At 35.1% G+C, this 27,686-nt stretch overlaps 1 protein-coding gene across 4 annotated transcripts in view; it reads right to left on the bottom strand.

Moving 5' to 3' along the window:
• Nucleotides 1-27,686, bottom strand: part of GPD2 (glycerol-3-phosphate dehydrogenase 2) — a 125,180-nt gene that overhangs the window by 58,881 nt on the left and 38,613 nt on the right. For all 4 annotated transcript variants that reach the window (XM_039855408.1, XM_039855411.1, XM_039855409.1 and 1 more), the window contains exons 3-6: nt 18,949-19,120; nt 6,672-6,796; nt 5,261-5,358; nt 4,099-4,262 (exon numbers count right to left, since the gene is read on the bottom strand). In XM_039855408.1, the coding sequence (XP_039711342.1) occupies nt 4,099-4,262; nt 5,261-5,358; nt 6,672-6,796; nt 18,949-19,120 (559 nt within the window). The remainder of the gene's footprint in view (nt 1-4,098; nt 4,263-5,260; nt 5,359-6,671; nt 6,797-18,948; nt 19,121-27,686) is intronic.

Here is a 27,686-nt window from a genome sequence, read left to right as displayed (position 1 = left end):
CTTTAATTCCCCCTTTGAAACATAGATATAACCAACTTTATTTACATTAGGAAAGCTAAATAATTCCTTGTAGGTTGCTACTTTCATATGTGCATAAGAGATACTTACAGGCACCATCGGGTATGAAATAACAGACATCTCCCTCTGAATTTCTGACTGTCAGAAGGAAGAATTTAAAGCTGTAATTTTGTTCTCCGGTTTTATCTTAGAGAAGCTTAATAGGGGCATTTAATGGTTTTAAATATTTAATAATGTTTAATTATATCTCATTTTCTGTGCACTGGATTGGATGACTGGAGTCCAGCTAGAAAGGCATCAAAGATCTACTGTGGGAACAGGAAGACAGAAGTAAAGTTGACAGAGGAAGACAAAATAAGGTCCTGAGGAAACTGACTTTCACTCCACAGCTGGTTCACATAATCTCACAGCCTGACAGGTCACCCAGGCCTGTCATGCCTTAAATACTTCTTGCTGACTTGGAAGATCTGGACCATATTCTACCTGGTAACCCCCTTATCAGTGGTAATGGCCATGGCCCGGGGTCAGCTGACAGCTCTCTGGTAGGAGATTGGTAGGAGATGGCAGGGAGCAACTAGGAAAAACTAGGACGTGTCTCAGTCAGAAAAGCAGTGAGTTGACTGTGTATTTTTCTCTAACAGAATATAAGAAGAAAATATAACCTGCTATGCCACTTCCTATCTCAACTTTCATTTCATATGGATTTTACTGAGAAATTTGACATTTACTTTGTCTGCACTGAAAAAAAAAAAAAAGATAGTTATTCCTCTTTATGTGTTTCTTTTTCAGCACCTAACAACCAAATGTGGCAACAGGTCATATCTATGCTGAGCATAGAATAGCCATTATCATTACTATATTTAAAAGAATGTAGAATTTATTTTATTGCTTTTATAGACTTTTGTAGAGGAATAGATTTTGCCTTAATTATATGCAATGTCTATTACTATTTATTTAGGATGAACTATTCTTACGAGTAATTAAGAAAAAATTTTGACCTTTGTATATTTTGTACTTCAGAGGGAACATCTTACATCTCAGTGTTGAAGGAACCTTAAAGATTGTCTCAGCCACTGGTCCAAATGAATGGTAATGTTTAATAGTCTGTCTGACTATATTTTCATATCAATATATTTCACTTTTCATTGGTGCTAAAGTAACTCCATAAATGTATTATCAATAATAGTTTTTAGTTGACGAAATTACTTGTAGCATTTTAAAGTTCTTTTAATTACTTATGGCACTTTTTTTATAAGACTCTCGCAAGGTGGGAGTTACAAAAATTGTTATTTCTGTTCATTTTTAAAGGGTTAATTTTATGTTATATTAATTTTATCTCAGTAAATTATTCTTTAGGTATAAAAAAAACAAAAACAAACAAACAAAAAACACACACACAAAGGTTATTTCAAGAAGCCCAAATGCATTTTGAAATCATTTGGGTGACTGTTATTACATTCTCCTAATGGTTATTTATGAAGAAAAATATTTGCGTCTTGTTTAAAAAAGGTTTATCTTGTAAATTACAATGTATGGACCTTGTTTACAATGGTAAATGTTCATGAAGTTATTTTTTTCCTGACATACTTTGGTAACAGAATGACATTATTTTTTGGTCAAGGTGTAAGGCATTTCTTCCTCTCTCTGAACACACATTTACTGCACTTAATTCCTTTACCTCTATGCTCCTTGATACCTTATTTCCATATTGATATTTAATTTGCTCATCACACCGCCAGGTAAAACAAGTTGCCCTACCTGCAAATACAGTTGTGAAACCACAGAACTAAACTTGGTTTCATATTCTTGCTTGCCTTACCTGAAGCATGACATAGTTGGGCCTGTATTGTTTGCAAAGAAGGAAAAAGAGAATTTATTTATTTTAAGTAACTAGAATACAATTATTTTTACCCTTTCTATTTAAGACTTAAGATTTTAAAATAAATTTTCAGATAGCAGAGTGAAATGGATTAAGAAATACCAATTACTAGTTATAAAAATAGTCACAGAGATGTAAAGTACAAAATAGGGAATGTAGTCAATAATACTGTAATAACTATGTGTGGTGTCAGATGAGTACTAGACTTATCAAAGGGATCACTTCATAGGGAATATAAATGTCCAATCACTACGTTATATATCTGAAACGAACATAATATTGTATGTCAACTGTAATTAAAAAACAAATCTAAAATAAATAAATATTAAAACATTTATTTTTAAAAAGCCAACTATCAATTTGAAGTTATTTTAAATAATTTTTACATTTTTAAAATAATTTTGGCTAAACTCATAATTTTGTGACCTGCAACAAGCTATAAAAGCCAATTTAGATTTGAGAAATTCTTCTTCCTCTTGATTTTAATATGATAATGTTTCTTTTGCATATGTGACATAGATTTCCCTTGTTTTTTCTAAGTAGAATCAATAAAACTCTATAATTCATAACAATATCATACCAATATAAGACAGGACACCACAAATTCAGAAACGACATCCACTAATAATCCTTTTAAGGAGATTCAGATATGCACAAGCTAAAAAAAAGTATGGCACATGATAAAATGACCAAGAGTTTGAGAAGGCTTGTGCAGGAGAGACTAGTAAGAAGAGGCTAAGAGCACAATACTGCCATGTCAGGATGAGTAGGATGCCATTTGCAGAATGCCTTTTTACTCCTGGACCAAACCCTCTTCAATATAATCGTCCAATATTATTAGCATTAAGATTATTAGCATTAAGGGTCTGATGCTGAGAAAGCAAATTTAGATTCACAGTTAACGTTGTCTTTTAACATGTAGGTTCAACCAAAGGCACCAAAAATGTAGTTAAGCGCCCCCTGCCATGGTGTTGAGATACTGGCAGGCACTATAAATTGGGAATTTCCTAGCTTTTAATGTTTGTCTAAGACCTTAATTTTTTCCTAACATTGTTGCTCCTAGGACATTGTCTTGAGTTTGTCCCCGTTGCTCCCTCTGCACATACACATTTTATATTCATACCTGAAAGCTCGATAGCTAAATTGATTCAGAAACCTAACAATGAAAAGAAAAAAAGACAAAGGAAAAAAAAGGGAGGAGTATCCCTGAGGATATATTATAATCTGAAGTACAATTATCAGTCTCCTGAAAACCTCTCAAAATAAACATTTCTTCATGCTAAGAGTTTAGATATCTAACATGAAATACAAAAGATCAAACAGTGATTAATAAAATTCACTGAGCTACAGCATCTACGCTGTCCTTTGTGTCACAAAATTTGACTTTTTGAACATGTACAATTATCTGTGTCCAGCTATTTCCCTACAAATGAACATCCTTGGACTATTTTCTAATTCTATACACCCTTTAAAACTGTAGTAAAATTTCACAAATGGCCTTTCATATTTTGTTTTGTATTTGTGGTCCATCTGAAGATATATTTAAGTGATTAGCTCCTTCAAATTAAAGTGTACAAATTATACTGCTCACACACACACAAATAATAAACATGATCACATGACAAATGGATACTAGATAATGTCACTACTGGAAAATATCTAACAATGAAATAAGCAATAAAAACTAACGGTCTGGTTTAACAAATGCAATGTTCATCTACCCTCATCATAGATTACATGTTCAAGAATTGTGTCCTGTGCAAAATACAAACATGTCAATTTCAGCCCAGGGGCATTTTTCTCTAGGTTTATAACCCCTTGAAAATGGAGGTTTCATTTAGAAAACCTAACAGATTCTCAGCTGCTTTCAACATCATAATATATTCATAAGGCAAGTGTTCACTGGAAAACATATAACAAATTAAATGGCATGAAGGTGGGGTCTAAATTCATAATGATGGAAAATAGACCAAACCAACCATGAGATACAAGGTAGAAATTGAAAAAGAAAAGAAATATACAAAAATAAACGATATTAAAAGCAAAACAGGCCGCAGTTTTCCTGCTAGTATTCAGAGAAAATGGTGAGTGCATCTGTGCATGTGTTTGCATTAAAATTAAGAATGTAAAACCATTTCATTAAGAATATACAGTAAGGGTCATGAGTGAGAGAAAAGTAGAAAGAAGAAAAAGTCACATACCATCATAGTAGACAATTGCTCCTACCAGTTTGTCCTTCTGGAGCATTGGGAAATGTTCCAGGGCTCTTGATTTGCTGAGGACATAACTGCTTTTCAGACAATTACTTCCTGCTACTAAATCATACAGCTTGATTCCCACCCAGTAGTAAGGTAACTGCCACCACCTGCAGCATAAATAAGGAGAAAGGTTTCTTTAGAAACAGAAACAGAGTATAACATTACAGAATGTTACTTTAAGTTGTAAGATACTTTTCATTTAAGAAAAGCAAAGTATGTCTAGAAGCATACATACTGCAAAAGAAACAGGAGAAAAGCCATGACTATTTCTGACACCAGCCTAGCTAAACTCTATAAATAAATGAATTGGTGACACTTTAAATGAATCACTTCTAAGTCAGTTGTTCTTGACCTGGCTGCATATTAGAATTCTCTGGGGAGCATCAAAAATAAATACAGATGCGTGGGCTTCATATGTCTAGAGGTTGATATAACTAGGCTAGGATGGGAACCTGGATGACTCTAATGGAGATCCAGAGTAGAGAATCACTGGCTTAAGATGTTCTAAACAACCAATGACGAAAATACGGACATAAATTATAAAATCTGTTTCTAGGCCCCCACAGCACTCATGTGGCTAACAGAGTTATGCAATCCACTTTTTCATAGTATCTATATTCCAATTTAAGGCAACTTCATGGATGCTCTGACAATATTAGGAAAACTGGGTTTTATAATATATAATCTGACACCTCCAAACAAAATTTCAGTTTTGATTAACTTGGAAATTTAAAATGACCCCAAATGGTTTAGGTTTGGAGTTGGTACACGTTAGGTTCAAACGATTCTCTTAAGTTTCCCAATGCAAATGCAACTCCTCCTCTATATACTGTTAAAAACTACAGTAAGAGATACTAATTAAAAATACAGGACGCAGTTTCCTTTGGCTTCAAGATGTAGCACTTAGAGGTAGATCAGTAGAGAGTTATTTAGGAAAAGCCACGCTTTCAAATACAACAGAGGAAAATATTTAAAAGGGGTTAAAGATTAGGACCAATTAAAACTACATTAAGAAATACACCTTGAAGGAGTACTTCCATTAAAACTGTGTTGTTCTATTGACCTCTGAAAAACAAATGTATATAGATGATATCAAAATGCTTACTTATAAATTGGAAGCATTATAGGCAACGGAGCTGATAAATGGGGAGCAATTTCTAGTAGGTTGGCACGCTCGTGAAGGGCTTCTTTCACCATCCTATACTAAAAAGCAAAACAGAGAAAATTAGTTTGGCAGTAACAGATCATAATATTTTCAAATGGCAAATAGACACCCTGCCAACTGATTGATACACAGAAACCTCTCTACCTCTGAGCAAGGATAGCTCCCTCCTAATCAAATTTCTAATAATACATCATGCTGTCAACCTGAAAGATTTTTTAGAACCTTAACTGTATTTGCATAGGAGAAAAAACATGCTGTCAGAGTTCCCAGGTGTAAGATATTTTCCCGACTTGAGTTACAAGATTACTCTAACAATTTATCTTGCATTCTCTGTATTGTCCCTTTTCTCAGTCCCCTATATTTTCCCGTGTAAGAGATAACAGATTGTTCTATTCACGCTAAATGTTTTCTTCTTGTCTCCACTACTAGGCAGAGATAATACTTAGAAGTTGTACAGTATTTTATAGACTATTATTAAAAATAAATAAATAGATAAATAAATAAATAAATAAATAAATAAGCTTCTCTCATAACTCCTTTGGTCCTCATTATGCCTTTCTGATTTTACCAATAAGAAAACTGAGGTTCATAGAAATTGAATAAGTAAGCTGGAACACATCACAAGTCATCTGATTCTAAATCCTATGCTCTTTTCCTTTGAGCCATCATGATGTCAAAGAGACACCTAAGAAAAGAGGACAGATTCACAACTGACAATGTCAAGTTAGTGATGCTGTGTTTTTCATATACAAAAAGCAGATAGGGAGTTCAGTTGATTTTTTTTTACCCCCCGGGAAATGTCATCTTCCACACTGCCTTGGCAGTTTTCAAATGGTGGCAGACTGGACACAATAAAGTGTGACATAAGAAAAGCATGACTCAGATCATCTTTTCTTTAAGACTATGTCAGTGACAATATGAACATATGACTGCAGTTGCAGTTAAGAGGATCAATTTAAAACTCCTCCTGTATTACAACACAGCTCCCCTGAAACTGCATGGAAGGTAGCAATTTGGTGGCTACTGGCAAAAAGGGGGAAAAAAAAAAGGAATAAAAAAAACAATCACAATTGTTAAAAGCAACACATCTGAAAGTGATTTTATAAATCTGCTACTTTGACATGCCTGTGTAGAAAAAGCCTCTGATCACCCATAAACAAAATACTACAGGAAAGAACAGGTACCTCTCCTGAAAGACATTCCAGCAGAATACACTGAATAGGTATTTTCAACAGGAAGAAATGTGAAAAGCCATAAAAAAGTAAAATAAAATAAAAATAAAAAACTGATTTAATTGGGTAGAAAAAAGCATAGTCGCAATTTTTGTTTAACAACCAGCATACACAATTACCTGCTCAATATCCAACTTCATGATAGCCTTCTGAAGATATCTCACACCACCATGGATCAATTTAGTGCTTCTGCTGCTGGTCCCTGATGAGAAATCATCTCTTTCTACAAGGGCTGTTTTTAGTCCTGTGTAACCAGAAAACCAAATTAACTTCTTAAATTACACAATTTGTATGTAATTCATTAAAGGCACTTCTCCAGGGTAGAGACAATCACAAGAAAAATTACTCTGAACATGGATAAATTTGTATTCAAAGTGCAGTACACTGTCTATATTATAATGAAGAGATTTTAGTCTCTTCCTGAGGGAAAAGTCAAACCAGAACTAGAAGCATATTAAACTGTGAATGAATCACAACTAGAAAATATTACAGTGCAATTTCATGGCAGTTAACATACTCTGGTGCTTGTAAAATGTCCAAGGAGTGCCGGCACACATCTTTACCCATGAGAGTTAACTCAGTATTATTACGAAGCCTCTGGAACTCACATTCATCCCTCACTAAAAGAGTCCAGACATGGTCCAGCCCCACATCTCAGATCTACTCTATGCACCATCAATAGATCTAAACCAGCTGGCTCCTATTTCTGGAGTGGTGTTCTTGTGGGTATAGAATGGGAAAAGAGATCAAAGATATCAAAACAGCAGGAGAGAAAATTAACCTCTGATATTGAGGAGTTTGTGGTCTGATTTAAGACATCCAAGCACAATATTGTTGAATTACAAAGATAAATACAAGCCAGGACAAATTAACCCAGTGCAGAGTATCTATGAGTAAAGAAAAGACAATATTTTTGGTAAAGGTGCCACTGAGCAAAGATAAGTCTATTCTAAAAGTCATTCTACCCTAGTCCCTGCTTTCTTTGAGAATTGCAAAAAAATCTCTTAGGGATAAAATTGGTTTGGTTTGGTTTTCTTGCAGAGACTTCAGGATTAGGTTGGGCCGGCAGTACTAGAAGTCCTATACACTAGTCAGAGATGAAATTTGAAACTTCAAAAGTATATATCAACACCAAGGCATGAGGAATTTTCATGGCCTGGCATACTCTTGGGGAGGTGAAAGAATGTCATAGAATCCAATTACAATGAGAATATGTAACTGGAGCAGTTTGGGTTCACAAGGCTCATATAAGAGAACCTGTGCATGTATTCAATTCAGAGCCATTTATTACATTTAATACCAAAGGGTCGTTTTTATAACTTTTAACAGTTTAAATATCGTACCCAAATGTCATCATAAAATCAGGCCAATTCCCTTGACTCAAAAGGACAAAATGTTTAGAAGCCATGGAGAGAAAAGTAGAGAACTTTGATTCAAGGGCAAAAATTGCTAATGCTCTAATTAATGAGTAAAATAACACAGAAATTATAGGTATCATAGACTCAGGTCATTATTTTTAAGCATTTATGCCAGAGAAAGATCCGTAATTCTTGACTATGAAAACCCTATCAATGCTTAGTAAATTTAGGGCTAGATTTATATATATATATTTTTAAAGAAAGAAAAAATATCAAGTTTGTACATATTTTTAAAAAGAATACTGAGAGCCTAAGTACCAGGCAAAGTGTTAATGCTGGAAATAAATTAGGAATGGACCAAGCAGTCAAGTAGCTCCCAGGCAAAAAAAAAAAAAAAAAAAAAGGCATGCAAAGTGCAACAAAGTTTTATAGGTGCTACATTTGAAAATACTTACTCTGGGTTAGAAGTTAAATCCAGAACATAAACCCAAAATTGTGTAGTCAAGATTACACTTATAATCTCTTAAGAATGCACTGTCTTGGTGAGCTATATCACCTTTTCTTAGTAAGTCCAACACAGAGAGCTCTTCCAGCTCTAAAATAGACCATTTTTCTTCAGTTGAAGATCAGATGAGGGAGTTGACTTTCAAATGATATTTAAGAGCCAGATCATTTAAAATACACCTCTCTTTCAACCTTGGAATCACAGTTACGGCATCGAGATGCCTGCACCATGAGAGGCAGGGACATAAGACTAAACGAGAACAAGCAGCCTCCCCCCCAGCCCATGGCTCCTCACCTGGGCCTGCCCAAAGGCTTTCTGCAGGCTGTGGTAGAAGACGTCTTAGTGCCCAGTAATCTCTACTTTCTAGTACGTAAACCCCTGCCCTGGTATGCTGGCTGGCCCTAGTGCCTTGCTTCTAACAAATGGAACACAGCAACAACGATGACATGTCACTTCTGTGATTAGGTTACAAAAGATTCTGACTTCCTCCTCTCTTGCCTTCTCTGCTTGCTCAAAAGAAGTAAGCTGTAATGTTGTGAGTCAAGGAACCAAGAGAGGCCCCAGTCAACAGGTCACAAGGAACTAAGGCCTTGGTCCAACAACCTGTGAAGAACTTAATCCTGCCAACGACCACATGAGTTGCTAGGAAGTGTTGCATTCTGTGGGAGACTCAGAGACAGAGGCTTCAGGCCAAGACACACCCAGACTGCTGACCTGCTAAAACTGTGTGGTAAGTGTTGTCGTTTTAAGCCACTAAATTTTGGGGGTAGTTTATCGATGCCACAATTCCCTATATGAACAATAACTGCAGCCAAGGTAAGAATTTTTAGTTGTACCTAGGAATGAAGTCTTCAAGAAAAGCTAAGTCTACAGAGGCATAAGTGTTCTAGATGGGTGGAGGAGAAGAAAGGAGTTATCACTGGCAAAGATCAGCTTAAGCAAGACAAAGGCAAATGCTTGAAATGGCTCAGCTTCTTTAGGGGCTGCTTGTCACTGAGGGGCTAGAATGCAAAGTACAAGGAACGATGTGAAGGAGATCCAAAGGGAGGAATAGTAAAGAGCGTATTGTAAAGGTTCCTTCACCCACATTGGGGCATCTGGACCCCATCCTGTGGGCCACTGTTTCTCAAAAGTAAGTAAGAGCTGGATCTCAGAAAATGCCTCTGAGAACATGGCTACAAGTCATGGATCAGTTTGAGAATCAAATGCTTCCTTAGAAAGTACGACATTTGGTATCACGCTACATAAGCATGAACTTGAACACTGTACTCAGTTACAAGGTATCTATTTGGAAGAACAAGGGTATGCTTGTTGAGTTTTTTATCATTATTAAAAAAATAAAATTTAAAATTTTCCAGAGGTTCTCAGATATTGTTTTGAGAAATACTGTGCTGCCTGTCAAAGTGTTTTAAGCTGTCAGATCAGATTAACGTTCTAGAAAGATTATTCTAATGTCAGGGATAGGGGTTAGGGCTGGAGAGGGAGAAGAGCTAGATGCAGGAGACCACTTAAGGGACTGGTGCCCTGTGCTATGAGTAGGGCAATGACAACTCCAGCCTCACAAGGCAGAAGATGATAATTTTAAGGGCTGTGTTAACAGAATATTTTTTTTTTCTTTCCCAAACAGACAGTGTGAGGCAGGGAACTACTCTAGGAATTATTAGTAAGCCATCTCAGCAGGATATTTCAGCATATTCAAGTGAGAGCTAACACTTTAAAGCTTCATAACTGCTTTTGCAAGTATTGGACATTTTAAAAAGTTATTCACATGTACGTATGTGAGAAGCCCTAGTGACTACCAACACAAGTTAAAATGGGCTTCTCTGTCAAATCAGGCTGTTTTTCTTGTCCCATTATTTCCAAAGTAATATCAACAAGCTACCCAACAGGATTTCGAGAAAGAAATGATACTGTTCCTTCCAGAGCAAAAAACGTAAAAAATTTAGTCTCCAAAATTATAGTTAAATTAATATATTAAAATAAAGCACTATATAATCTAAAAGTATTACCGAAAGTTTTCAAAATCACACACACACACAAAAATAGCTATTCTAGAAAAAAATATTTTAATTTTTTTAACTGTTGCTATATGCTATATGCTTTGGATTTATTTTTTGTTGGACAGGAACGGTTTAAAATAACCATTTCTCATTAATATATTCCTTACCCGATTGTTATCTAGTATGTTCCTTTCTGTTTCACCTTACAGGAATCCAAACTTTTTTTCTCCCCTCGAAAATGACTAATCTGAAATTAACAGCTTAGTTTTCTGTACTTTAAGTATAAAGCAAGGAAGTAAAAAAAAAAAGTGTTTTATTTTTTCAAAGAGAAGCAAACAGTATTTTGAAGTGACATTTATTGCTAACATTTTGTGTTCTTAGGGAAAATAATTAAATTTGAAGGACATCAAAAATAATGTACCCAGGCTGTATGCAACCATTCCTGGCTGTGGATTTGAGGAGCTCAGAAAGATCTTCCCTCAAAGTAGAAAGAATAACCTCCCTACATGTCTGGCAATGAAGGGCAGGCCTCTCTGTGCATTTATAGTAATTCACTAAACCAGTCCAAATTTTATGAGGAATGGTTTTTGTTTTCCTTTTGTTTTTAGAAGTTACTTTTTATGGAAAGCAATAAGCTCTATCACTGCTGTGGTGAATCAGAACATTTAAGAGTGGTATTATTTTATATTTTTGTTTTTATTATTGATTGCTTTTAGTAGGTATTCTCAGGAATTTCATGGCAGTGGGGAAGTATTAATATTTGGAGTGAAATTACTCTGAAATTCTTAGGTGGAATAAAAATAGCATTAGTTATAGTAGAAGAATAAAGTCAAATCTGCTTTTCAATCATCTTCAGCCCATCTTTAAACAAGTTAAATTTGTATCTTCTGGGTGGGCGAGGTGTGTGAACTAAATACAGCTCTTCACAGCTTTGTCTTTTCTAAGTGACCTGAGTGAGAATGTCAAGCTACCAAGTACTTCCAACTAAACCAAGTTGTGGATCGAGGCAGTTGGATGAATATAAAGTAATAATTATCATCTAAGGGGAAGAATGGTACGACATTTAACTTTCACAACATGAAATAGAACAGAAGTATATTTTAATACCTTTTACTGATTATCCTATTATGCATGAAAACATGCTCAATATAATAAATGCAGAAAAGTAAAGAGAACAAAATAAAACTCTCCTGTAATCACACTGCTCAGAGAAAACCACAGTTGACATTTGGGTGTTTAAACCTTCTCATATTCTATGCATGCATATAATCACATACGTACATTTTTACAAAAATAGGATCGTATGATATAGTCCATTTATATTTTTAATTTAACATTGTTTATTGTAAACATCTTGCCATGTCAATAAATATTTTTCTATCATTTCATTTTTAATGTGTGGATATTATTGTGTTAAATATTCACAATGATTTATTTATTCAATTTCCTATTTTTGAACATTTGGGTTATTTCCTGCCTTCGCTATGACAGAACTGCAAGATATTTTTGTTTAAACTGTCTGCATCTTTAATTATTTCATTAGAATAAGTTTTCAGATGTGGCTTTATTTAGATATTTTTTTAAATAGAAAGAGGAGAATAACCACTATGAAATAACTATCAGAGGCACTAAGAAGATAATAACACACAAATCAAAAAATTTAGATGCTCTATACATTGGAACCACAGCATAAGTATTAAAGCCACATGTCCCATGAAGGAAAAATGATGTTGTTTAAGAAAAAAGGGAGTTTATCTTTCTTTAGAAAAGCTTTGGGCTCTAATCTTTGGATTTCAGAAAGCCATTCTCATTAATAAGAAAAGAGACTAACCTAAAGGCTGAATATTTTATATGAAGGATCAATTTCTCTAAAAAAAATAACACTCCTGTAAAGCTACAAAGTAACCCTGGCTTTGATGTAGATTTGTATAATGTTGGATTGATCATTTAATACCTATTTCTATGTTTATATTAGGAAACAGATAAACCATTAATAGAGATACTATGTTAAATCAGAACATACCATTAACATACTTTGTGTTCCTACAGTATCCACGGATTAGGGAGGCACAAAAATGTATTAAGTAGTAACATTAATTGTAATAATATAGTTTGGGGTAAGTAAAGGAATTGCTGCTGTTGCTTTTACTTTTTTACTTTTTTATTATAAAAAACAGTCAACGTTCAAAGAGAGGAGGAATATCCGAACAATATAAAAGGATGAAAAGAGAGAATAATACATTGCTGGCTTCCTAGATACAAAATCCAGAGGTAACCAGTGTTACCTATGAAAAATGTCCCATGTATCTCACTAGAAACTTTCTATGCTTACGAAAGTGTACAACCTGTGTATCTTTTTGCCTGAAACACAAATACAATTACAAATTCATTCTTCACAACCTATTTTTCAATTTATAATACATTTTAGTCATTTTGCTGTAAATACTTACAAATTCCTTGAGTGTACTCAATTTGTTAAATCGGATACCAATTTTTTTGCTATTATAAATACAGCTATAAATAAAATTTTGATCAATATAGCATTGTAAATTCAGCCTTGAACTCCTCCAGAGAGTTAAAATAGACATAGATATGTAGACATATCTATCTATCTATCTATCTATCTATCTATCTATCTATCTATCTGTCATCTATCTATCTATCCATCTATCTTTTTAAAGGACATGGTTGAGTCAGAAATAAAAACTCCATGGATGAGAAATGTTGCAGAAACTCAGAGCAGAGTATTCAGGCCAACAACCTCTGTCTTGCTGGGCTCTGGGTCTAAAAACGGGCAAAGACAACCGAGATTTCAGTTCCTGAAGAATAAGACGAATACGAGCCTCCCTGTAAGGAAAGGTAAAGGAGCCAGCCTAGTACTTGAATGCTGGGATTGCAGAAGGCCTCCACCTCTTGTGAAAAGAGCTTGAAAGGCTTCTCTTGACCACTGTCTGAGGCTGCGACTAGCTGCTGGGACATGCTCCGGAGACAGGAAGGCAGATGCAGCCTGGAGAGCAGCACCTGAGCCAAGGCACCACCAGCTGGCTCAGCAGTTTATCTGCAGGATGCCTAATATCAACAGGGCAGAAGCCTTGATTTGGTTCTGGGAAAAGTCTCAGATGGGACTGGATGGTGGCCAAAACTATATGGAAACAGAACATGATACAAAACTGATTTAATACGTAGGAAGATCAAAGAAGAAGCAAAGAGAAAAAAATGGAAGGTAAAAAATACAAAATAAATGCATAGGAAATCAAATAAATGGAAATGGATTAAATTTACCTATTAAAAGATGGATTCTATCTATAAAGTATAAAAAAAATCCAGGTACATGATGTTTATCATGGACATACTAAAAGATATAGAAAAGTTGAAAATAATTATGACACAAACCCCATTTAATGTTATAAATACTTTCCAAATTTAGCAGGCATTTCCAAACGAAAAATGGCTTTATTAGTGTCATGCTTAAAAACCCCTTTCTTACTCAATTGTTTTTTTTAAATTCACAATACTTTCTTCTAATGACTTTGTGGTATTTTGTTAAATCCTTGCTCTACATAGAATACGATAAACAATATACATACAAGTATGTGTGTGTATGTGTGTATTTGGGGAAGTGAATACTCCAACATCCCTTATTAAATAGCCAATAATGACAGATTCGAAACACTATCTTTACTGTATTCTAAACTTTATGTATTTAGATCTATTTCTAAACACTTACTTTTGTTTCACTTATCCCTCTATTCATTTAGCAAAATTAATCTAGTAAATCTCATTGGCTTATCTTTCCAGATAAACTTTAGCATAGTTTCTCAAGTGCCCACCCCGCCTCCTGCCAAAGAAAATCACTATATTAAAGTTACATTAAATTTCCAGATTAATTTTAGTGGAAACTTGCAATCTGGCATAATCTGCAGTGTCCAACAAACAGCAAACTTTCATCTGCTACAATTCTACTGATCTGAAATAGGATTTTCTCTTTCCTCCTTTGTGGGACAGGGTGGTGGTAGAAGGGATGAGAGGGGTGGAGACCTATGATTCTTACAATGCACTATCTTCCATGGCTGTCTTCTGCATTTTTTCTGCAATACACATCCCTTTTACTTATGCAGAAGAGTGTTATTATCATCCTTCATTTGTGTCTGAGAAACCTGAGGCTCTCTGTAAGTTAAGACACTTGTTGAAAGTCAAGCTAGAGAGTGATGATGTCAAAATGTGATCCCAGTTCATTCTAATTCCACAACCCAAGTCCTTAATCCCTGTGCTATAATGCGTAGACTTGAAGGAACTGTAGTGAGAATTCCTGAATTGCTAGCCGGACACCATTCATAAACTAAAAATGTACATACATTTTTTAAAAAGAGAATGATAATTAATGTTTTCCTTCAGCAAGAGGCAATCCTCTCTGGAATTTGAATAGAAGCCATAAAGGTTATATTTATAAATCAAATTTTTAACCAAAAATATACTAGGTGATCCTTGATACATACAGGTAAAGTCACACAAAAGAACAAAAAGAACTGAAGAAAACACCTTGAAGAACCTTGGGAGAGTGAATACATTTTCAGATTCTCCTCATTCCAGTTCTCTTTAGGGACAAAGTGCCTACAACTGGGCTTCAAGGTTGTATTTCTGCCCAGAACACAGAGGTGTTAAACAGTGAAGCAATTTCTATTGATCCTGGAGACCTGCAGGAAAGCGTGAGAATTGTGCATATTATGTTTATAAAATAATATTCCCAAATGAAACAAATGGAAATTGATTCTCAAGAAAATGCAGATGATAAGAATGGAAATAAATGTTAATTATGAAGATTTCATGACTTTTTTCTTCCTTGTAGAGTCTTTGTTTATCCATTACCCAAATTGCATTTGGGCATAGTATTTATCAAAAAGCTTGTGCAAACATTTTTATACAAGCCCTTAAACATCTAGTGGTTCCCCTAAAACTTTGATGTCCTGAAAAATCTAATTATTACTGGTAACTTTAAAAGATCACAGTAATTTATTTTTGTCAAATGTGACTAAAGATTAATGGATACAATCAGGAATAATTTGGTAAAAACATATCAAATGCAGAGAAAGCAAAATTTGTTGTTAAGTGAAGCATCAAATATAATAAAAGAGCAGATTCCATGAATGAACAGCAACAATGCACAATTCATTAACCAAATGCCCATGATTATTTCACACTTCAGAGGGCTACTGATATGATCAGAAATTGTAGTAAAAGGATAAATATAGATTAACTTCAACATCTCTATACATTTTAATTATAAATGCTACCCCAAAGGGCTACCAGTATAATAAATGAAATACACTAAGGTTTTTCCATCCCTTTTATAAATCATAATTACATATATATATATATATATCATATATATATATATATATATATATAGAAGGGGGGGAGAGAGAGAGAGACTTTCAATTATTTTAAAAGACAACAATCAATATGCCAAGACATATTAAAAGTACATCATTTTCTTAGCTTAGATGTTCCTAATTACAAAAATTATAAATTTGGTCAACATTCAGGCCCTGGAAACACTTAATGCCTCAAAATCACCATCATCACTATCATCACTCACAATCATCTCCTAATTAGTTAACATCCTGATCACTACTCAGTGTCCTTCGACACTCAAAGAAAAAATGTATTTGTTCAGTAAATATTAATATATTACAAGCTACTTGAGGGCAAGGCTACGTCTTCTTGGTCTTTGAATTCTCAGAGCTGGTTTAGTATTCGGCTCACAAACAGTATGATTTTCAATAGAAGAAAAAAAACTGGAAACAACCTAAAGAATCATTAATAAGAATACCCCTGTGATGAATTTTTCAGCCATTAAAAAGAATATATACATGTAAAGATTGACTAAATGTACTGATATTTTTTAAAAAACACTGTAAAAATAGTAACTACAATATGATATGATCTTGTCTGTATTTTTAAAAAGCTAAATCTTGAAAGTGCACCAAAGTGAGCTCAGGTGAGACTCTTCAAAAGGAGAAAAGGAATAAAAGGCATTTGATAGTGGTTGGTTTATTATTATTTCATTCACAGTCCTTCAACCCACCTTGACTCTTCAAGGGAAGCTGGCTTTCCAACTCCCCTTACCTGCCCCTGCTAGTTCTAGGTCTCCATTTAAACAATTCCCTCTACCTTCATAGACTCTTCTTCCATTTACTCCTTCTATTATCAACACAGTCTGTTTTCAATTCTGGATTCTACCCAACTGTGTATTTTCTCTGCCTCCACTCTGAGCACTACTGGACACACATGGGGACACACACATACACACACACACATACACACACACTCACATACTTGTAAATTGTGTAGATAACAATTTACAATTACTAATCTCAGATAAGTAACCCTTTCTCCCTATCACATTCTCCACAAGGTAGTGCTAAACCTTTTCTATATGGAAATCCCCTGCTCCTATCCACAAGTAGAAAACGCAGTGTTTATGAACAGCTCTTCACAGTCACACAAGCCCTCTTATATCTTAGAATCTTTGCCCTTTGTTTCTGTCCCTGAGAAATGTCTCTTACTTCCCTGCCAAAGGGAAGATACATCTCTGATACCCCATTCCTTCTATTTTTCTCCAGACCTTGCTTCATATGCTGCCTTCTATTACTTGCATATTAAAGTTCTCCTCCTGCACAGGCTTTCTCTGAGTTTACGGAAATATTCAGATTGCTTCTATTTTTAAAAAGAGAATAGAAGGAAGGAAGGAAGAAAGGAAGAGAGGAAGGGAAGGAAGGAGGAAAAAGGGAAGGAAAGAGAAGGGGAGAGAGGATTTGAAATAAAAAGAATTGCTATATATTTTCGTACATAGCATGAACATAAGTGAAGGCACCAAGAAATATATTTTTCTGAATCCTACAGAGGAAAAGATCCTCTTTAACAGAGAAAATTGTCACCTGGTAAATTCTAATTCCTGGGGTAGCCCCAGGACAACCTGGGATAGTCCCAAACAAGGCCTCCCATTATGCTGGGAATGTACATTCTCTTTCCCAGACCTCCAGGGGGAGAGAGTTGGGTTCAAATACCTTGAGATAACTATAACCATTCTTTCTATCTGCTTTAGTATGTCCAATAATCATCTGGCTCAAATTATAAACCATGGATAGAGATAGGAAATTATATGAAAACTGGGGTTTGCTTGGTAACAGAATATATTTCAGTGCCTATATTTTGAATTCACCATTATTTCGAAGTGACAAAAAGGACCTAGGATGTGAAGCCCACCTGTATCAAAACTTAAGTATGGGTCCTGTGCAATTATCCTAAATCTAGGGCACTGTTTTTGTTTGTGTGTGCCTAAATCTTCTTAAATTTATTTTGTTTCTATAAGAATAAATTCTACCAAGTATGTAAGGTAATTAAACCTAGGGTGGCTGTGGTAGTAATTTAATCTGAGAAGAATTACTCCATGTTACAAATTACTACTATTGAGTATAAAACTGTAATGAATATTGAACCCTAACTAAAATATTCAGAGTCAAAATTCCTTGCAGCAGTACACAGCCCATGCCAATGTATCGAAGGATATCACAAAGAATTATTTCTCCAGGACAACTGGTTCTAAAAGTCTTTTGCCTTCATGTTAATAATAGCTATAATACTACCTATAATTTATTGAGCTTCTACTTTGTGCGACAAGCACTGTTTTAAGTCCTCTTCATGATTACACATTTAATCCTCTCGACATCATTAACAAATGCTATTTTTTCCTTATTTGAAATATAAGGAACCTTAGAGAAATTAAGTAATTTGCCCTTGTATGTCTGTGTGTGTGTGCATGTGTGTGAACACATACATACATATTTCAGAAACCAGGTGAGCCAGGATATGTACTCAGATTCCCTTGACTCCACACGAATAACCACAGGAAAAAAATTATTTTATTAAACATATCATATGTGAGAGCATTGGTATTATACACTAAACTTTCTTTTCATGTCACATTTCCATTTTTAAAGAACTTCTCATCATGTCTTTCCTAATGCTGACTGTGACAGAAGTATAGGTTAGCAAGTCTATTTATCCATATAAACTGGAATTTCCCAAACTGCAGTTCATATTTCATTGGATAAAAATGATTTTAAGAGGTATAGGATGAAGAAGAATTATTTTAATAATTCACTTTCATAAATCTTTTCTATTCTTCACTGACATAAATGTGATTTCAGGTCATATCCAAATATTTTTATTTCATAGAGATGTATTTACTAAGTATTTAAAAAATTAACCAGAATATCAAATCGGTGAATTCATAGGAATACAAAATTTTCTTTTTAAATAAATTCATTTAACTTAAAAAAGTGTTACATTTTAAAATTGTACAAGTGCCTATATGGAAAAAATATAAAAGTGCTTCACAAAAGATGCAAAATTAGTAAACACAACAGAAATGTAACTTTACTAGCACAAAGTGCCCACTGTGTATTTATACTGGGAAGGCAAGATGAAACTTTTCTTTATCTGTGTCACATCCATCCGCATCAGGACTTACCTCTGGTGACAGCATCTAGTGCACAGCCGCATCCTGTTGCTCCTCCTCCAATAACAAGGACATCGAATTCAGACGTGTTTTGCAAAGTCAACAGCTGAGCTTCTCTGGAAGGAGGCTCTCTGTTAACAGGTTCTGAAATGTACTCTGCTGCTTCGACATAGGCCAGGCTCATCTGATATAAAAGGAGACCATTTTCAGTTGTTCATCTGGAACGCCAATTTAATAAATTGTACAATATATAAAAAGAAGAGATTTGTGAGGAAGAAAAGGAAAACAGAACTAGACCATAGTCCACAGTCCATATGGAGTTATAGCACCAACAGCCTTGGGTGGGGGAGAGGTCTTTAAAGTCTACGTGCTTCCCCTCCCACCCCCACCCCAGGAATCACAACTATTGAGGCATGGAACATTTGGTTTCAGATTCAATATATCAACTACTTGTTTTGGTTTCACGTACAGACAAGTTTAATTATTTCCTGCACTGTACAGCAATTTCCAAATACCTTGTCTAAGACAATTTATAAAAAACATAAGGAAATGTTTTTATCCAGTAGCAGCAATTCATTCAAATAACATTTAAAAGTGTTAAAAGGAGGAAGAAAAAGCATTTTATGACTTTCTGCAATTTCTTAATAGTATGTGTTCTTCATTCCTTAACTCCCCTAACAAAAATATATTCTAGTTTGGGGTCTATAAGTTTAAGTCAGTACAATTTTTAAAAATCTGTTTAATAGAAGTTATTAACCAGTTTAAATAATCAGTTAAGGCCAATAAGAATATCTTTCAGTTTTTAGTCAGAGGCTTACTCATTAAGTGTTTTAATATAAAATTACAGATACTATATATTTAATACCCACCATTACAATTTTGGAAAGCTTTAACTATAATATAATTAAAGCCAGCCATAATCCCTCTAAAGAATAATGACCTTCTCCATTTCTAGTTTCTTCATTAGAATGTAACTTATCATCCTAAATCCAAAACAATGTTGGTCTTTAAAAAAAACAAAAAGCAGTTGCCAGAAGTCAGAGTTAAAAGTCTAGAAAAATAGATCAGTATCTGCTGTTTTTTTTTTCTTTTTCCCAAATGCTAATAACAAGGTTATTCACAGATATATGACTTCTATATTCTTTTCTTTAAATCACAGCATCAACATTAGCCATAATGGCAGTGTTTTCCCTATTTTGCTGTAGGGGCCATGTATGAAGCTCTGAACCACAAAGACAAAGGTCATTCAAGGAAAAAGTGATCTTAGCTCTGACCAAGAGACTGTTCTGGTAAGTTATTTCTTACTCATTTAAATAAAGTAAACCAAATTGCTCCTTAAAGTTAGATTTAATTATAAGTGAGCCAATCGAATGTCTATAAAAATAAATCCAGAAGCCATATAGTACATTGAAAGAAAACTGAATTAGGGCCAGAGGGTCTTCAGTTTGTCTTAGCCATCTTGTTTACCAGTAATGTGACTTTTGACACATTATCTCTCTGAGAATTCATTTCTTCATTGGCAAAATGGGATAAAGCCCCTGTGATGTCTATATCTCTATATCTGAGTTGTTCTCAGTCTGAATGAAATATGAAAGTAGTTGGTCAACTACAAAGTATCAACAAAGAGTTATTGTTAATGTGATTCCTTGATAGCATAAAAAAGGGAACTTTTGAAACTTATTTTACTAAGTATCATTCAAACAAAAGGCGATAATCAGGTAACATAGTTTTTCAGGATATTAATTCAGATGCCAAGCCACAAAAATTGTATTCTCCTTTATATGACTCCTCCTAATTATTTGCTAACAACCATTCCCCCATGCTCACATTTACATATATTTAATATAACAAACTACATAAATGTAACTTCTAGGTGCTATGGAAAACATAATATTTTTCAGTTATGGTCTATGCTTTTCATCATTTAATGAGACGAAAATATATACACACACAAAGATACCGTATATACACACACACACACACACACACACACACACACACACACACACACACACACACATAACAAGCATGTAAAAAGAACAAATGTCAAAATAAAGAAAAAAGCACCAGGCTATGACCATTCAGATGAGGGAGGGAGAGTCTTCCATTTGAGGATTTCAATTGGGCCATGACAGATGGGTAGGACTTGGACATGAGACTGACAAGTGACTAAACCGCCAGAGCATTTTCACACATCAAAAGAATTTTGCTGACATTTTCTGTTTGGTAAGTTTTCTAGAAATACTTGAAAAATAAGTCTAAGGACTGTGTTGTGATATACTTCATTAGAACTTGGTATACTAAAGGCCCCATATTTTACTCTGCTAACAGGTCATAACTATGAATATTAAACTCAACTGAATTTCTTCTCCAACAGAAGTGCTATATCTGATGAACATCTCTCATGCCTTGTGGGTATCTCATTCCATTGACTACACTGTTTTTCTGTCCTCATTCCCTACCTTGTCCTTCTCACCAACCCACTCTAACCTGTCTTTAATAATAATAATAATAATAATAATAATAATAATAAATAATAATAAATAATTAATAATAATAATCATAACATGGCTCTTATATGTTTCTAGTAACCACCTTAAAAATTCTTGAGAGACCCATATATCCTTGTTTTGTCTACTGCTTCACCTCCTACTCACTCCTCAACTCACTGTAATGTGAATATCACGTATATACCCTCATCACCACCACCACCAAAACTGGCTAATGTTCACCATGCTGCTAAATCCAGTGAGCACTTTCCATCCCTCAGTTTAGTTGTCATCTTAGCACACACACAACTGTGCACTCACCTGGGCATCTGGGAGACAAACTTCTTTGTTGAGATATTCCTTTCTCTCCCTCTCTCCCTCTCTATCTCACATGTGTGCATGCACATGCACAGTGCCTCTTTTAATCATTCTCTTCTAATTTCCTCTGGATGTTCCTCTACTGCCCAACATTCTCTTGGGTCCGTCCTAGTCTCTCTTCTCAGATCACTAAAAACTCTCTCTCTCGAGAATCTCTTCTACCTCCATATCGTCAGGTATCTTTTATATCACATTGATACCAATTTTGTTCCCCTATTCCAGGACCTAGATTTCAAACTACCTACTTGGCATCTCTATTTAGATGTCTCGCATCTATATCTCAAAATTGAACTGATGACTGTATCTCATCAAACTTTTTTCCCTGTCAATGTTCCTCATCTCAGTTAAGGTACCATTATACATCTAGTTGCTTGTTCCACTCTCTTAAATCCCATAAATCTGATTAATCACTGAGTTCTATCAACTCTGCCTCCTAAAAAAATTCTCACATCTAGTCGCTTCATCTGCATGGTCACCTTTCAAATCAAGGTATCTTCTCTTTCCGCCACACAAATCTGATACCCTCCTACAGGCCTTCACACATTTACCATGATTGCTTCCAAGTCATTCTCTACACTGCTGCTGGGTAATCATTTTAAAACCCAACAAACATCATTTCCATGTATAAAACCCTTCAAGAGCTTCCAATTTCAATTAGGTTAAAAGTAAGTATCTTTACTCCAATTTCCAAGATTCTTCACAGTCTTTTAGAGTAGACAATAACAAGTGCTGGTGAGGATATAACACAATTGGAACTCTCTTACAATGCTCGTGAAAATACAAAGTGATACAGCCATTTTGGAAAATGGGGAGTTTCTTATAAAAGGAAACATGCATGCAACCAGTAATCCCCCTCTTAGGGAATTACTCAAGAGAAATGAAAACCTGTTTTAATACAAAAACCCATAGGTCATGTTCACAGTGGCTTTATTTATAATTGCCAAAAATTAGGAAAATCTCAAACATCCTTCAACTGACTAAATTAACTGTGGTACATTTATGCAATGGAGTAATAATTGACAATAAAAAAGAAACTACTGATAGATGTAACAACATGACTGAATCTCAAATGCATTACATTAAGTCATGGGTTGGCAAATTATAGCTTTCCACCCAAATTTGGATGCCACTTATTTTAATAAAGTTTTATTCAAACATGACCACAACATAGCCCATGACTGCAACAACAGAATGAGCAGTTCCAACAGAGACTCTATGGCCTGAAAGTCTAAAACATTTACTATTTGGCCCTTTACAGAAAAGTTTGCCAATCCCTGTGCCAAGTGTAGGAAGCTACACTCAGAAGTCTACATATGGCATGATTCGGTTTCTATGATGTTCTGTAAAAGGAGATGTACAGGGTCAGAAAACAGATCAGTGATTGTCCGGGTCTGGGGTGGGGGAAGGACAGACTGACCACAAAGAGTACAGGAGAGCTTTTGAGGATGAAAGAAATGTTCTATATCTTGGTCATAGTGGTGGTTCCACAACTGTGTGTACTTGTCAAAACTCACAGAACTGCATACTATAACGAGTGAATTTTATTGCATGCAAATTACACCCCAGATTAGACATCAATAAATTTTACTTAAGTAAAGATATAGATAGCCTTATGTGCAAGGCATTATTATAAAAGTTTTACTTTTTCTACTCATTCAATCTTCACAATAGCTCCATGAGTTAGGTACCATTATGATCTCATTTTACAGAATGACTAAGACAAAGAGAAGTTAAATAACTGGCCCTGATTATACCACTGATATATGGTAGAGCTGGGAACTGAACCTATGCACCCTGGCAATAAACACTGAGTTTTACATTGCTATACCATGCTGACTCTACATGTAATTTGAGGGAAAAAAAAGAAAGAAACAGACTAAATAGTTATAATGAGATGAGATATCACCAGTTGTCAAAGGCAGAAAGTTTTTTTTTTGTTGTTTTTTTGGTCTTGTTGTGAAGGTTTTGCTAACAGTCCTTCCAAAACAAAATTTTTTTAAAAATAAGGCACTATTGAGGGTAATTTATTTAATTTCTGACACTACATTTAAAATAACATTTTATTTTTGTTTATTTTTTTCATAAAAGCTGGAAAGTGTTGCAACTGAGAAGCTAAACACCAAGTTTATTTTAGAGGCAGTAAACACAGCCTAAGGCCCTACTTCTAATTATGACAAGAGAAAGACTCATTTTGGCTTCATATGGCTTTGAGTCACAAAAACACATCTGCACCCTACCTTCTCTAGAATATGTTGATTGAGGGGAAATAAAAGCAGCAGGAATAAAATAGTAGCGGTAAGTAACTGGCACACTCAAGAAAAGAGGCCTTTGTGCTCTGAATCTTCTCAGACCTGCCCTTTTCTCACCCTCCTTCTTTCTAAAGCAGTTTGATTAAAGAGGAATGGGAGAGACAGGCTCCATTAAAGGACTGATCCAGAAACTCTGGGAGAAGCCTTGGAAAGGCACCATGCCCTAAACCACTTGAGAGACCAAAATGCACATGTGTCCTGAGAAGACACCTGGCCCACTGTACTTACTCATCCAATCGATAAGTATTGGAGGCCGTCAAGGATTCTATACACTGAAGGACAAAACAAAAGATAAAGAGGAAATTGTAATATTGCTTAACAGGTGGACTTAAGATAGAGAAGAAGCTACAAGAGCCACAGGAGGCACCCCCAATCCAGACCTGAGAAGGTTTCCTAGAAATGATAGCTAAATCGGGTCAAGGAATATCAATAGACATTAACTAGGAAAGAATACTAGGAAAGAAGTAGGAATAGCATATGCTAAAACCAAAAGTCTTCCTAGCGAATTGGTCAGCACACTACTTTCTTAAAAATATGAGCTATATATCCAATAATTTAAAATTACCCTATTTCATGTAAAAATTAGGATTTCTATCTGAGATAAATCTGCTGAAACTGAACAGCACTGCTACCCTTAGGCGGGGCTAGTGCGCTCTAGTTAAACCCAGGACTCCCACTTACTGGCTTCGCATGTCATCTTACCAGCCTGGCCCCTGTAAGCACAGAAGTTTGCCAGCCCTGGCCCTGGCTTAAGACAGGACAAGCCCAGTACTACCAGATTTAGGATCTATTTCTTAATTCAGGTATTGATGCCATTTGAAGAAAGGAAAGCCAGACACAAAGCTGTCTTTTGCCTAGCACTGTTCCAACCACAGCTCTCAAACAAAAAATTCTTATCCTGGAAGAATTAGGAGAATATCTAATATTTAATATTATCTTGATGTTATTATTGCTAATTATATTTAATTATGATAGGCTAAGAAGAAATAGATGTTTTTATTAACTTGTAAGCAAATTTTCATCTACATTTGAAAAAGATAAAACTCCTCTAGCATTCTGATAGCAAACATATAGCTTTTGTCAAGAGAGTAGCATGCTGAACACCAGCATAGAATCGAAAGCCAAGTTCATAATCTCTGAGAGTTTACATTCCAGAGAACAGAACAGGATTCAGAATGAGATCAGTTTTACTATGTCTCTGCACCATTAGAATTGCAAATTAAAAAAAAAAAAAAATCCTAGACATTTGCAACTTCGGGTGAGACCGAAAACAAGATCTAATAATTAGTGTCTATTTCTGAAAGAAGTGCATATTTAAAGACCACAGGCAATTAACAACCAGGTTGTCCTGTAATCATGTAGAGTAATAATTGGAGTATAAAGTAGGGTTTCATGCAAATCACTTCATGCTGCAACCACCACTCTCTCTCCCATGTTATGTGATTCAATCACATATTGATAATGGAACCTTTATGTATTTAAGGGAAATTGGTTTTGTATTTTGTTGTCACCGAAATAGACTAACTATATTTGTATATTCCTGGAAAGAAAAAGCAACAAGCATCTCCCTACAGTGAGATTTAAGATGTTTTAATGGTCTTCACCTCCTGAATCACTTTTGTGATTCTAAATAATGATGTTTTTTCTTGTACATATATGACAGTAAGCAACATTTCTCAATGTAAACATACATAGTGAGGAATTCATGATTACTTTGTAGAAAGAGTTGCAAATGTGTAGACTGTCATCTCCATTGGGGACCAGGCAAGAGAAAACAAGACCAGTCCATCCTTCTGGGGCAGCTGAGAACAAAGCTCTAGTTCACCTTGAAAGTGCTATCCAGCCTCGAAGTGGCTGGGATGCCTTTGAGAAATCACAGAGAAACTCTTTTAATAGCAATCATAATTATCATTATAAAACTTTATACAGCTGAAAAATAGGGGAAACCCTTTGGCTCTGTCTCAATCTCCAAATAAATTCACATCATAATAGACTACATGATTTGCAGTGTGAGGGATATATTTTATCGATATGAAAATAACTGTTTTAAAAACATAGAATATGTGTAGATGTCTAAACTTGATATTGCTTTCAATTCCAATAGTGTGCTAAGAATTAGAGGATCTGGAGAGAAAGTTCGAGATGAAGGAGGGCAGACAGAGAAGAAGACACAGTACTATCACTTGCCTGGTCGCTGCTATACCACACTCTTTATTTAACACGTTAGCTCCTTTAGGTCTCACAATTACCACAGAGGAGAGGCATCGTTTGACCAGTGAGGAAACTGAGTTTTGTTATTCCTTGGGCAAATAACTGAGAGAATTAGAATTTGATCCCAGGTTTGACTCCAAATCGCATGTTCTCAGCTCTACTAGGTTATCTTTACCTATATGTGTGGGTTACCTGGACCCCGAATCCACTAGCTTCTCTGGCACCAGCAATGCAGGGAGCTGTTGATGACAGCCAGTATAATCAGAATTCGTAGCGAACCTGCCTAGACTGTAGCCAGTCATACTGGACAGTCAAATTGAGACCTAGGGTTCCATGAAACAGCACTTTTCCTTACAAACGTCCTTAACGTATACATCTGGAATTGGATACAGAACTAAAACAAGGCTCACTCTTCCTCCATTCCTCTCAGGTGAATAAAACGGTGACCCAATGAACCAAATGACTGTTTCCAAGCTTTACAATCCAGATGGCCCTTAGCCGCATTTTAACCTTATGTCCAAAATAGCTTAGGGTCATATTTGTGATGCACACGTTTCATTTCTCTGAAATAATTCAGAAATAATTCAAATATATGCATATTTATAATAAGTTTGTACTCACAAGCTTATAATTAGATCTCAGAATATCTTTGTCAAAAAATCACAAATTGGAAAATAAAGCAAGGAAAATTAATATTGCCTAACTTATCTTAAAGTATCTATGTTCTTCTTAATTTGTAAAACTCTACCTAGAGGAAATGTTCTTAACATAAACACAACGACAAACAGGAAGATGGCGAGAGGGAAGCTGAAGGACTCTCCCCAAAGCATTTATAGAAAGTTTCCTCGGTCCCACAATATCCCTAAAAAGTTTCTTAGAGGCCTTAAAATGAATAAATAGTTGAAAATGAAATGCAAAGTCAAATCAAAATGAATGTCAGTGTTGCTCAGTTAGCAACAGCCTAGAAGCTCACCAGCTGTCAACGCTAATCATAGCTCAGTCGTTGACTCACTGTGTGACCTATAGCAGTACAGTTAACCTCACTGATTTTGTATGCCAGCAGTAAAATAGCATCACAAACTCCTAGAAGGCCTGATGTGAGTTAGAACTCAAAGATATTGCCATGGCCCCACTTTGGGAGCTAAGTGTTAAATAAAAACCAAAATTATAAGGAAGATGATAGGATGCTCTTCAAAGAACATTTCCAGCTCTGTCCGCATAATTTTAGTGCTTTAATGAAACATGCCTCTGAAGAAACAGTTAACCATATAGAGTAGTTAAGAATAGTTTCAACTGGCCTTATCGAAATTACAGTGTATTCTGAGTCCTCATCAAGCTTTAGATATCAGACACAGCCTCAACA

This window comes from Pteropus medius, unplaced genomic scaffold, assembly GCF_902729225.1.
Source record: "Pteropus medius unplaced genomic scaffold, Ma_sr-lr_union100, whole genome shotgun sequence".
NCBI lineage: Eukaryota > Metazoa > Chordata > Mammalia > Chiroptera > Pteropodidae > Pteropus > Pteropus medius.
The sequence above is the reverse complement of the archived record's forward strand: the minus strand, read 5'-3'. Positions and strand labels throughout refer to the sequence as shown.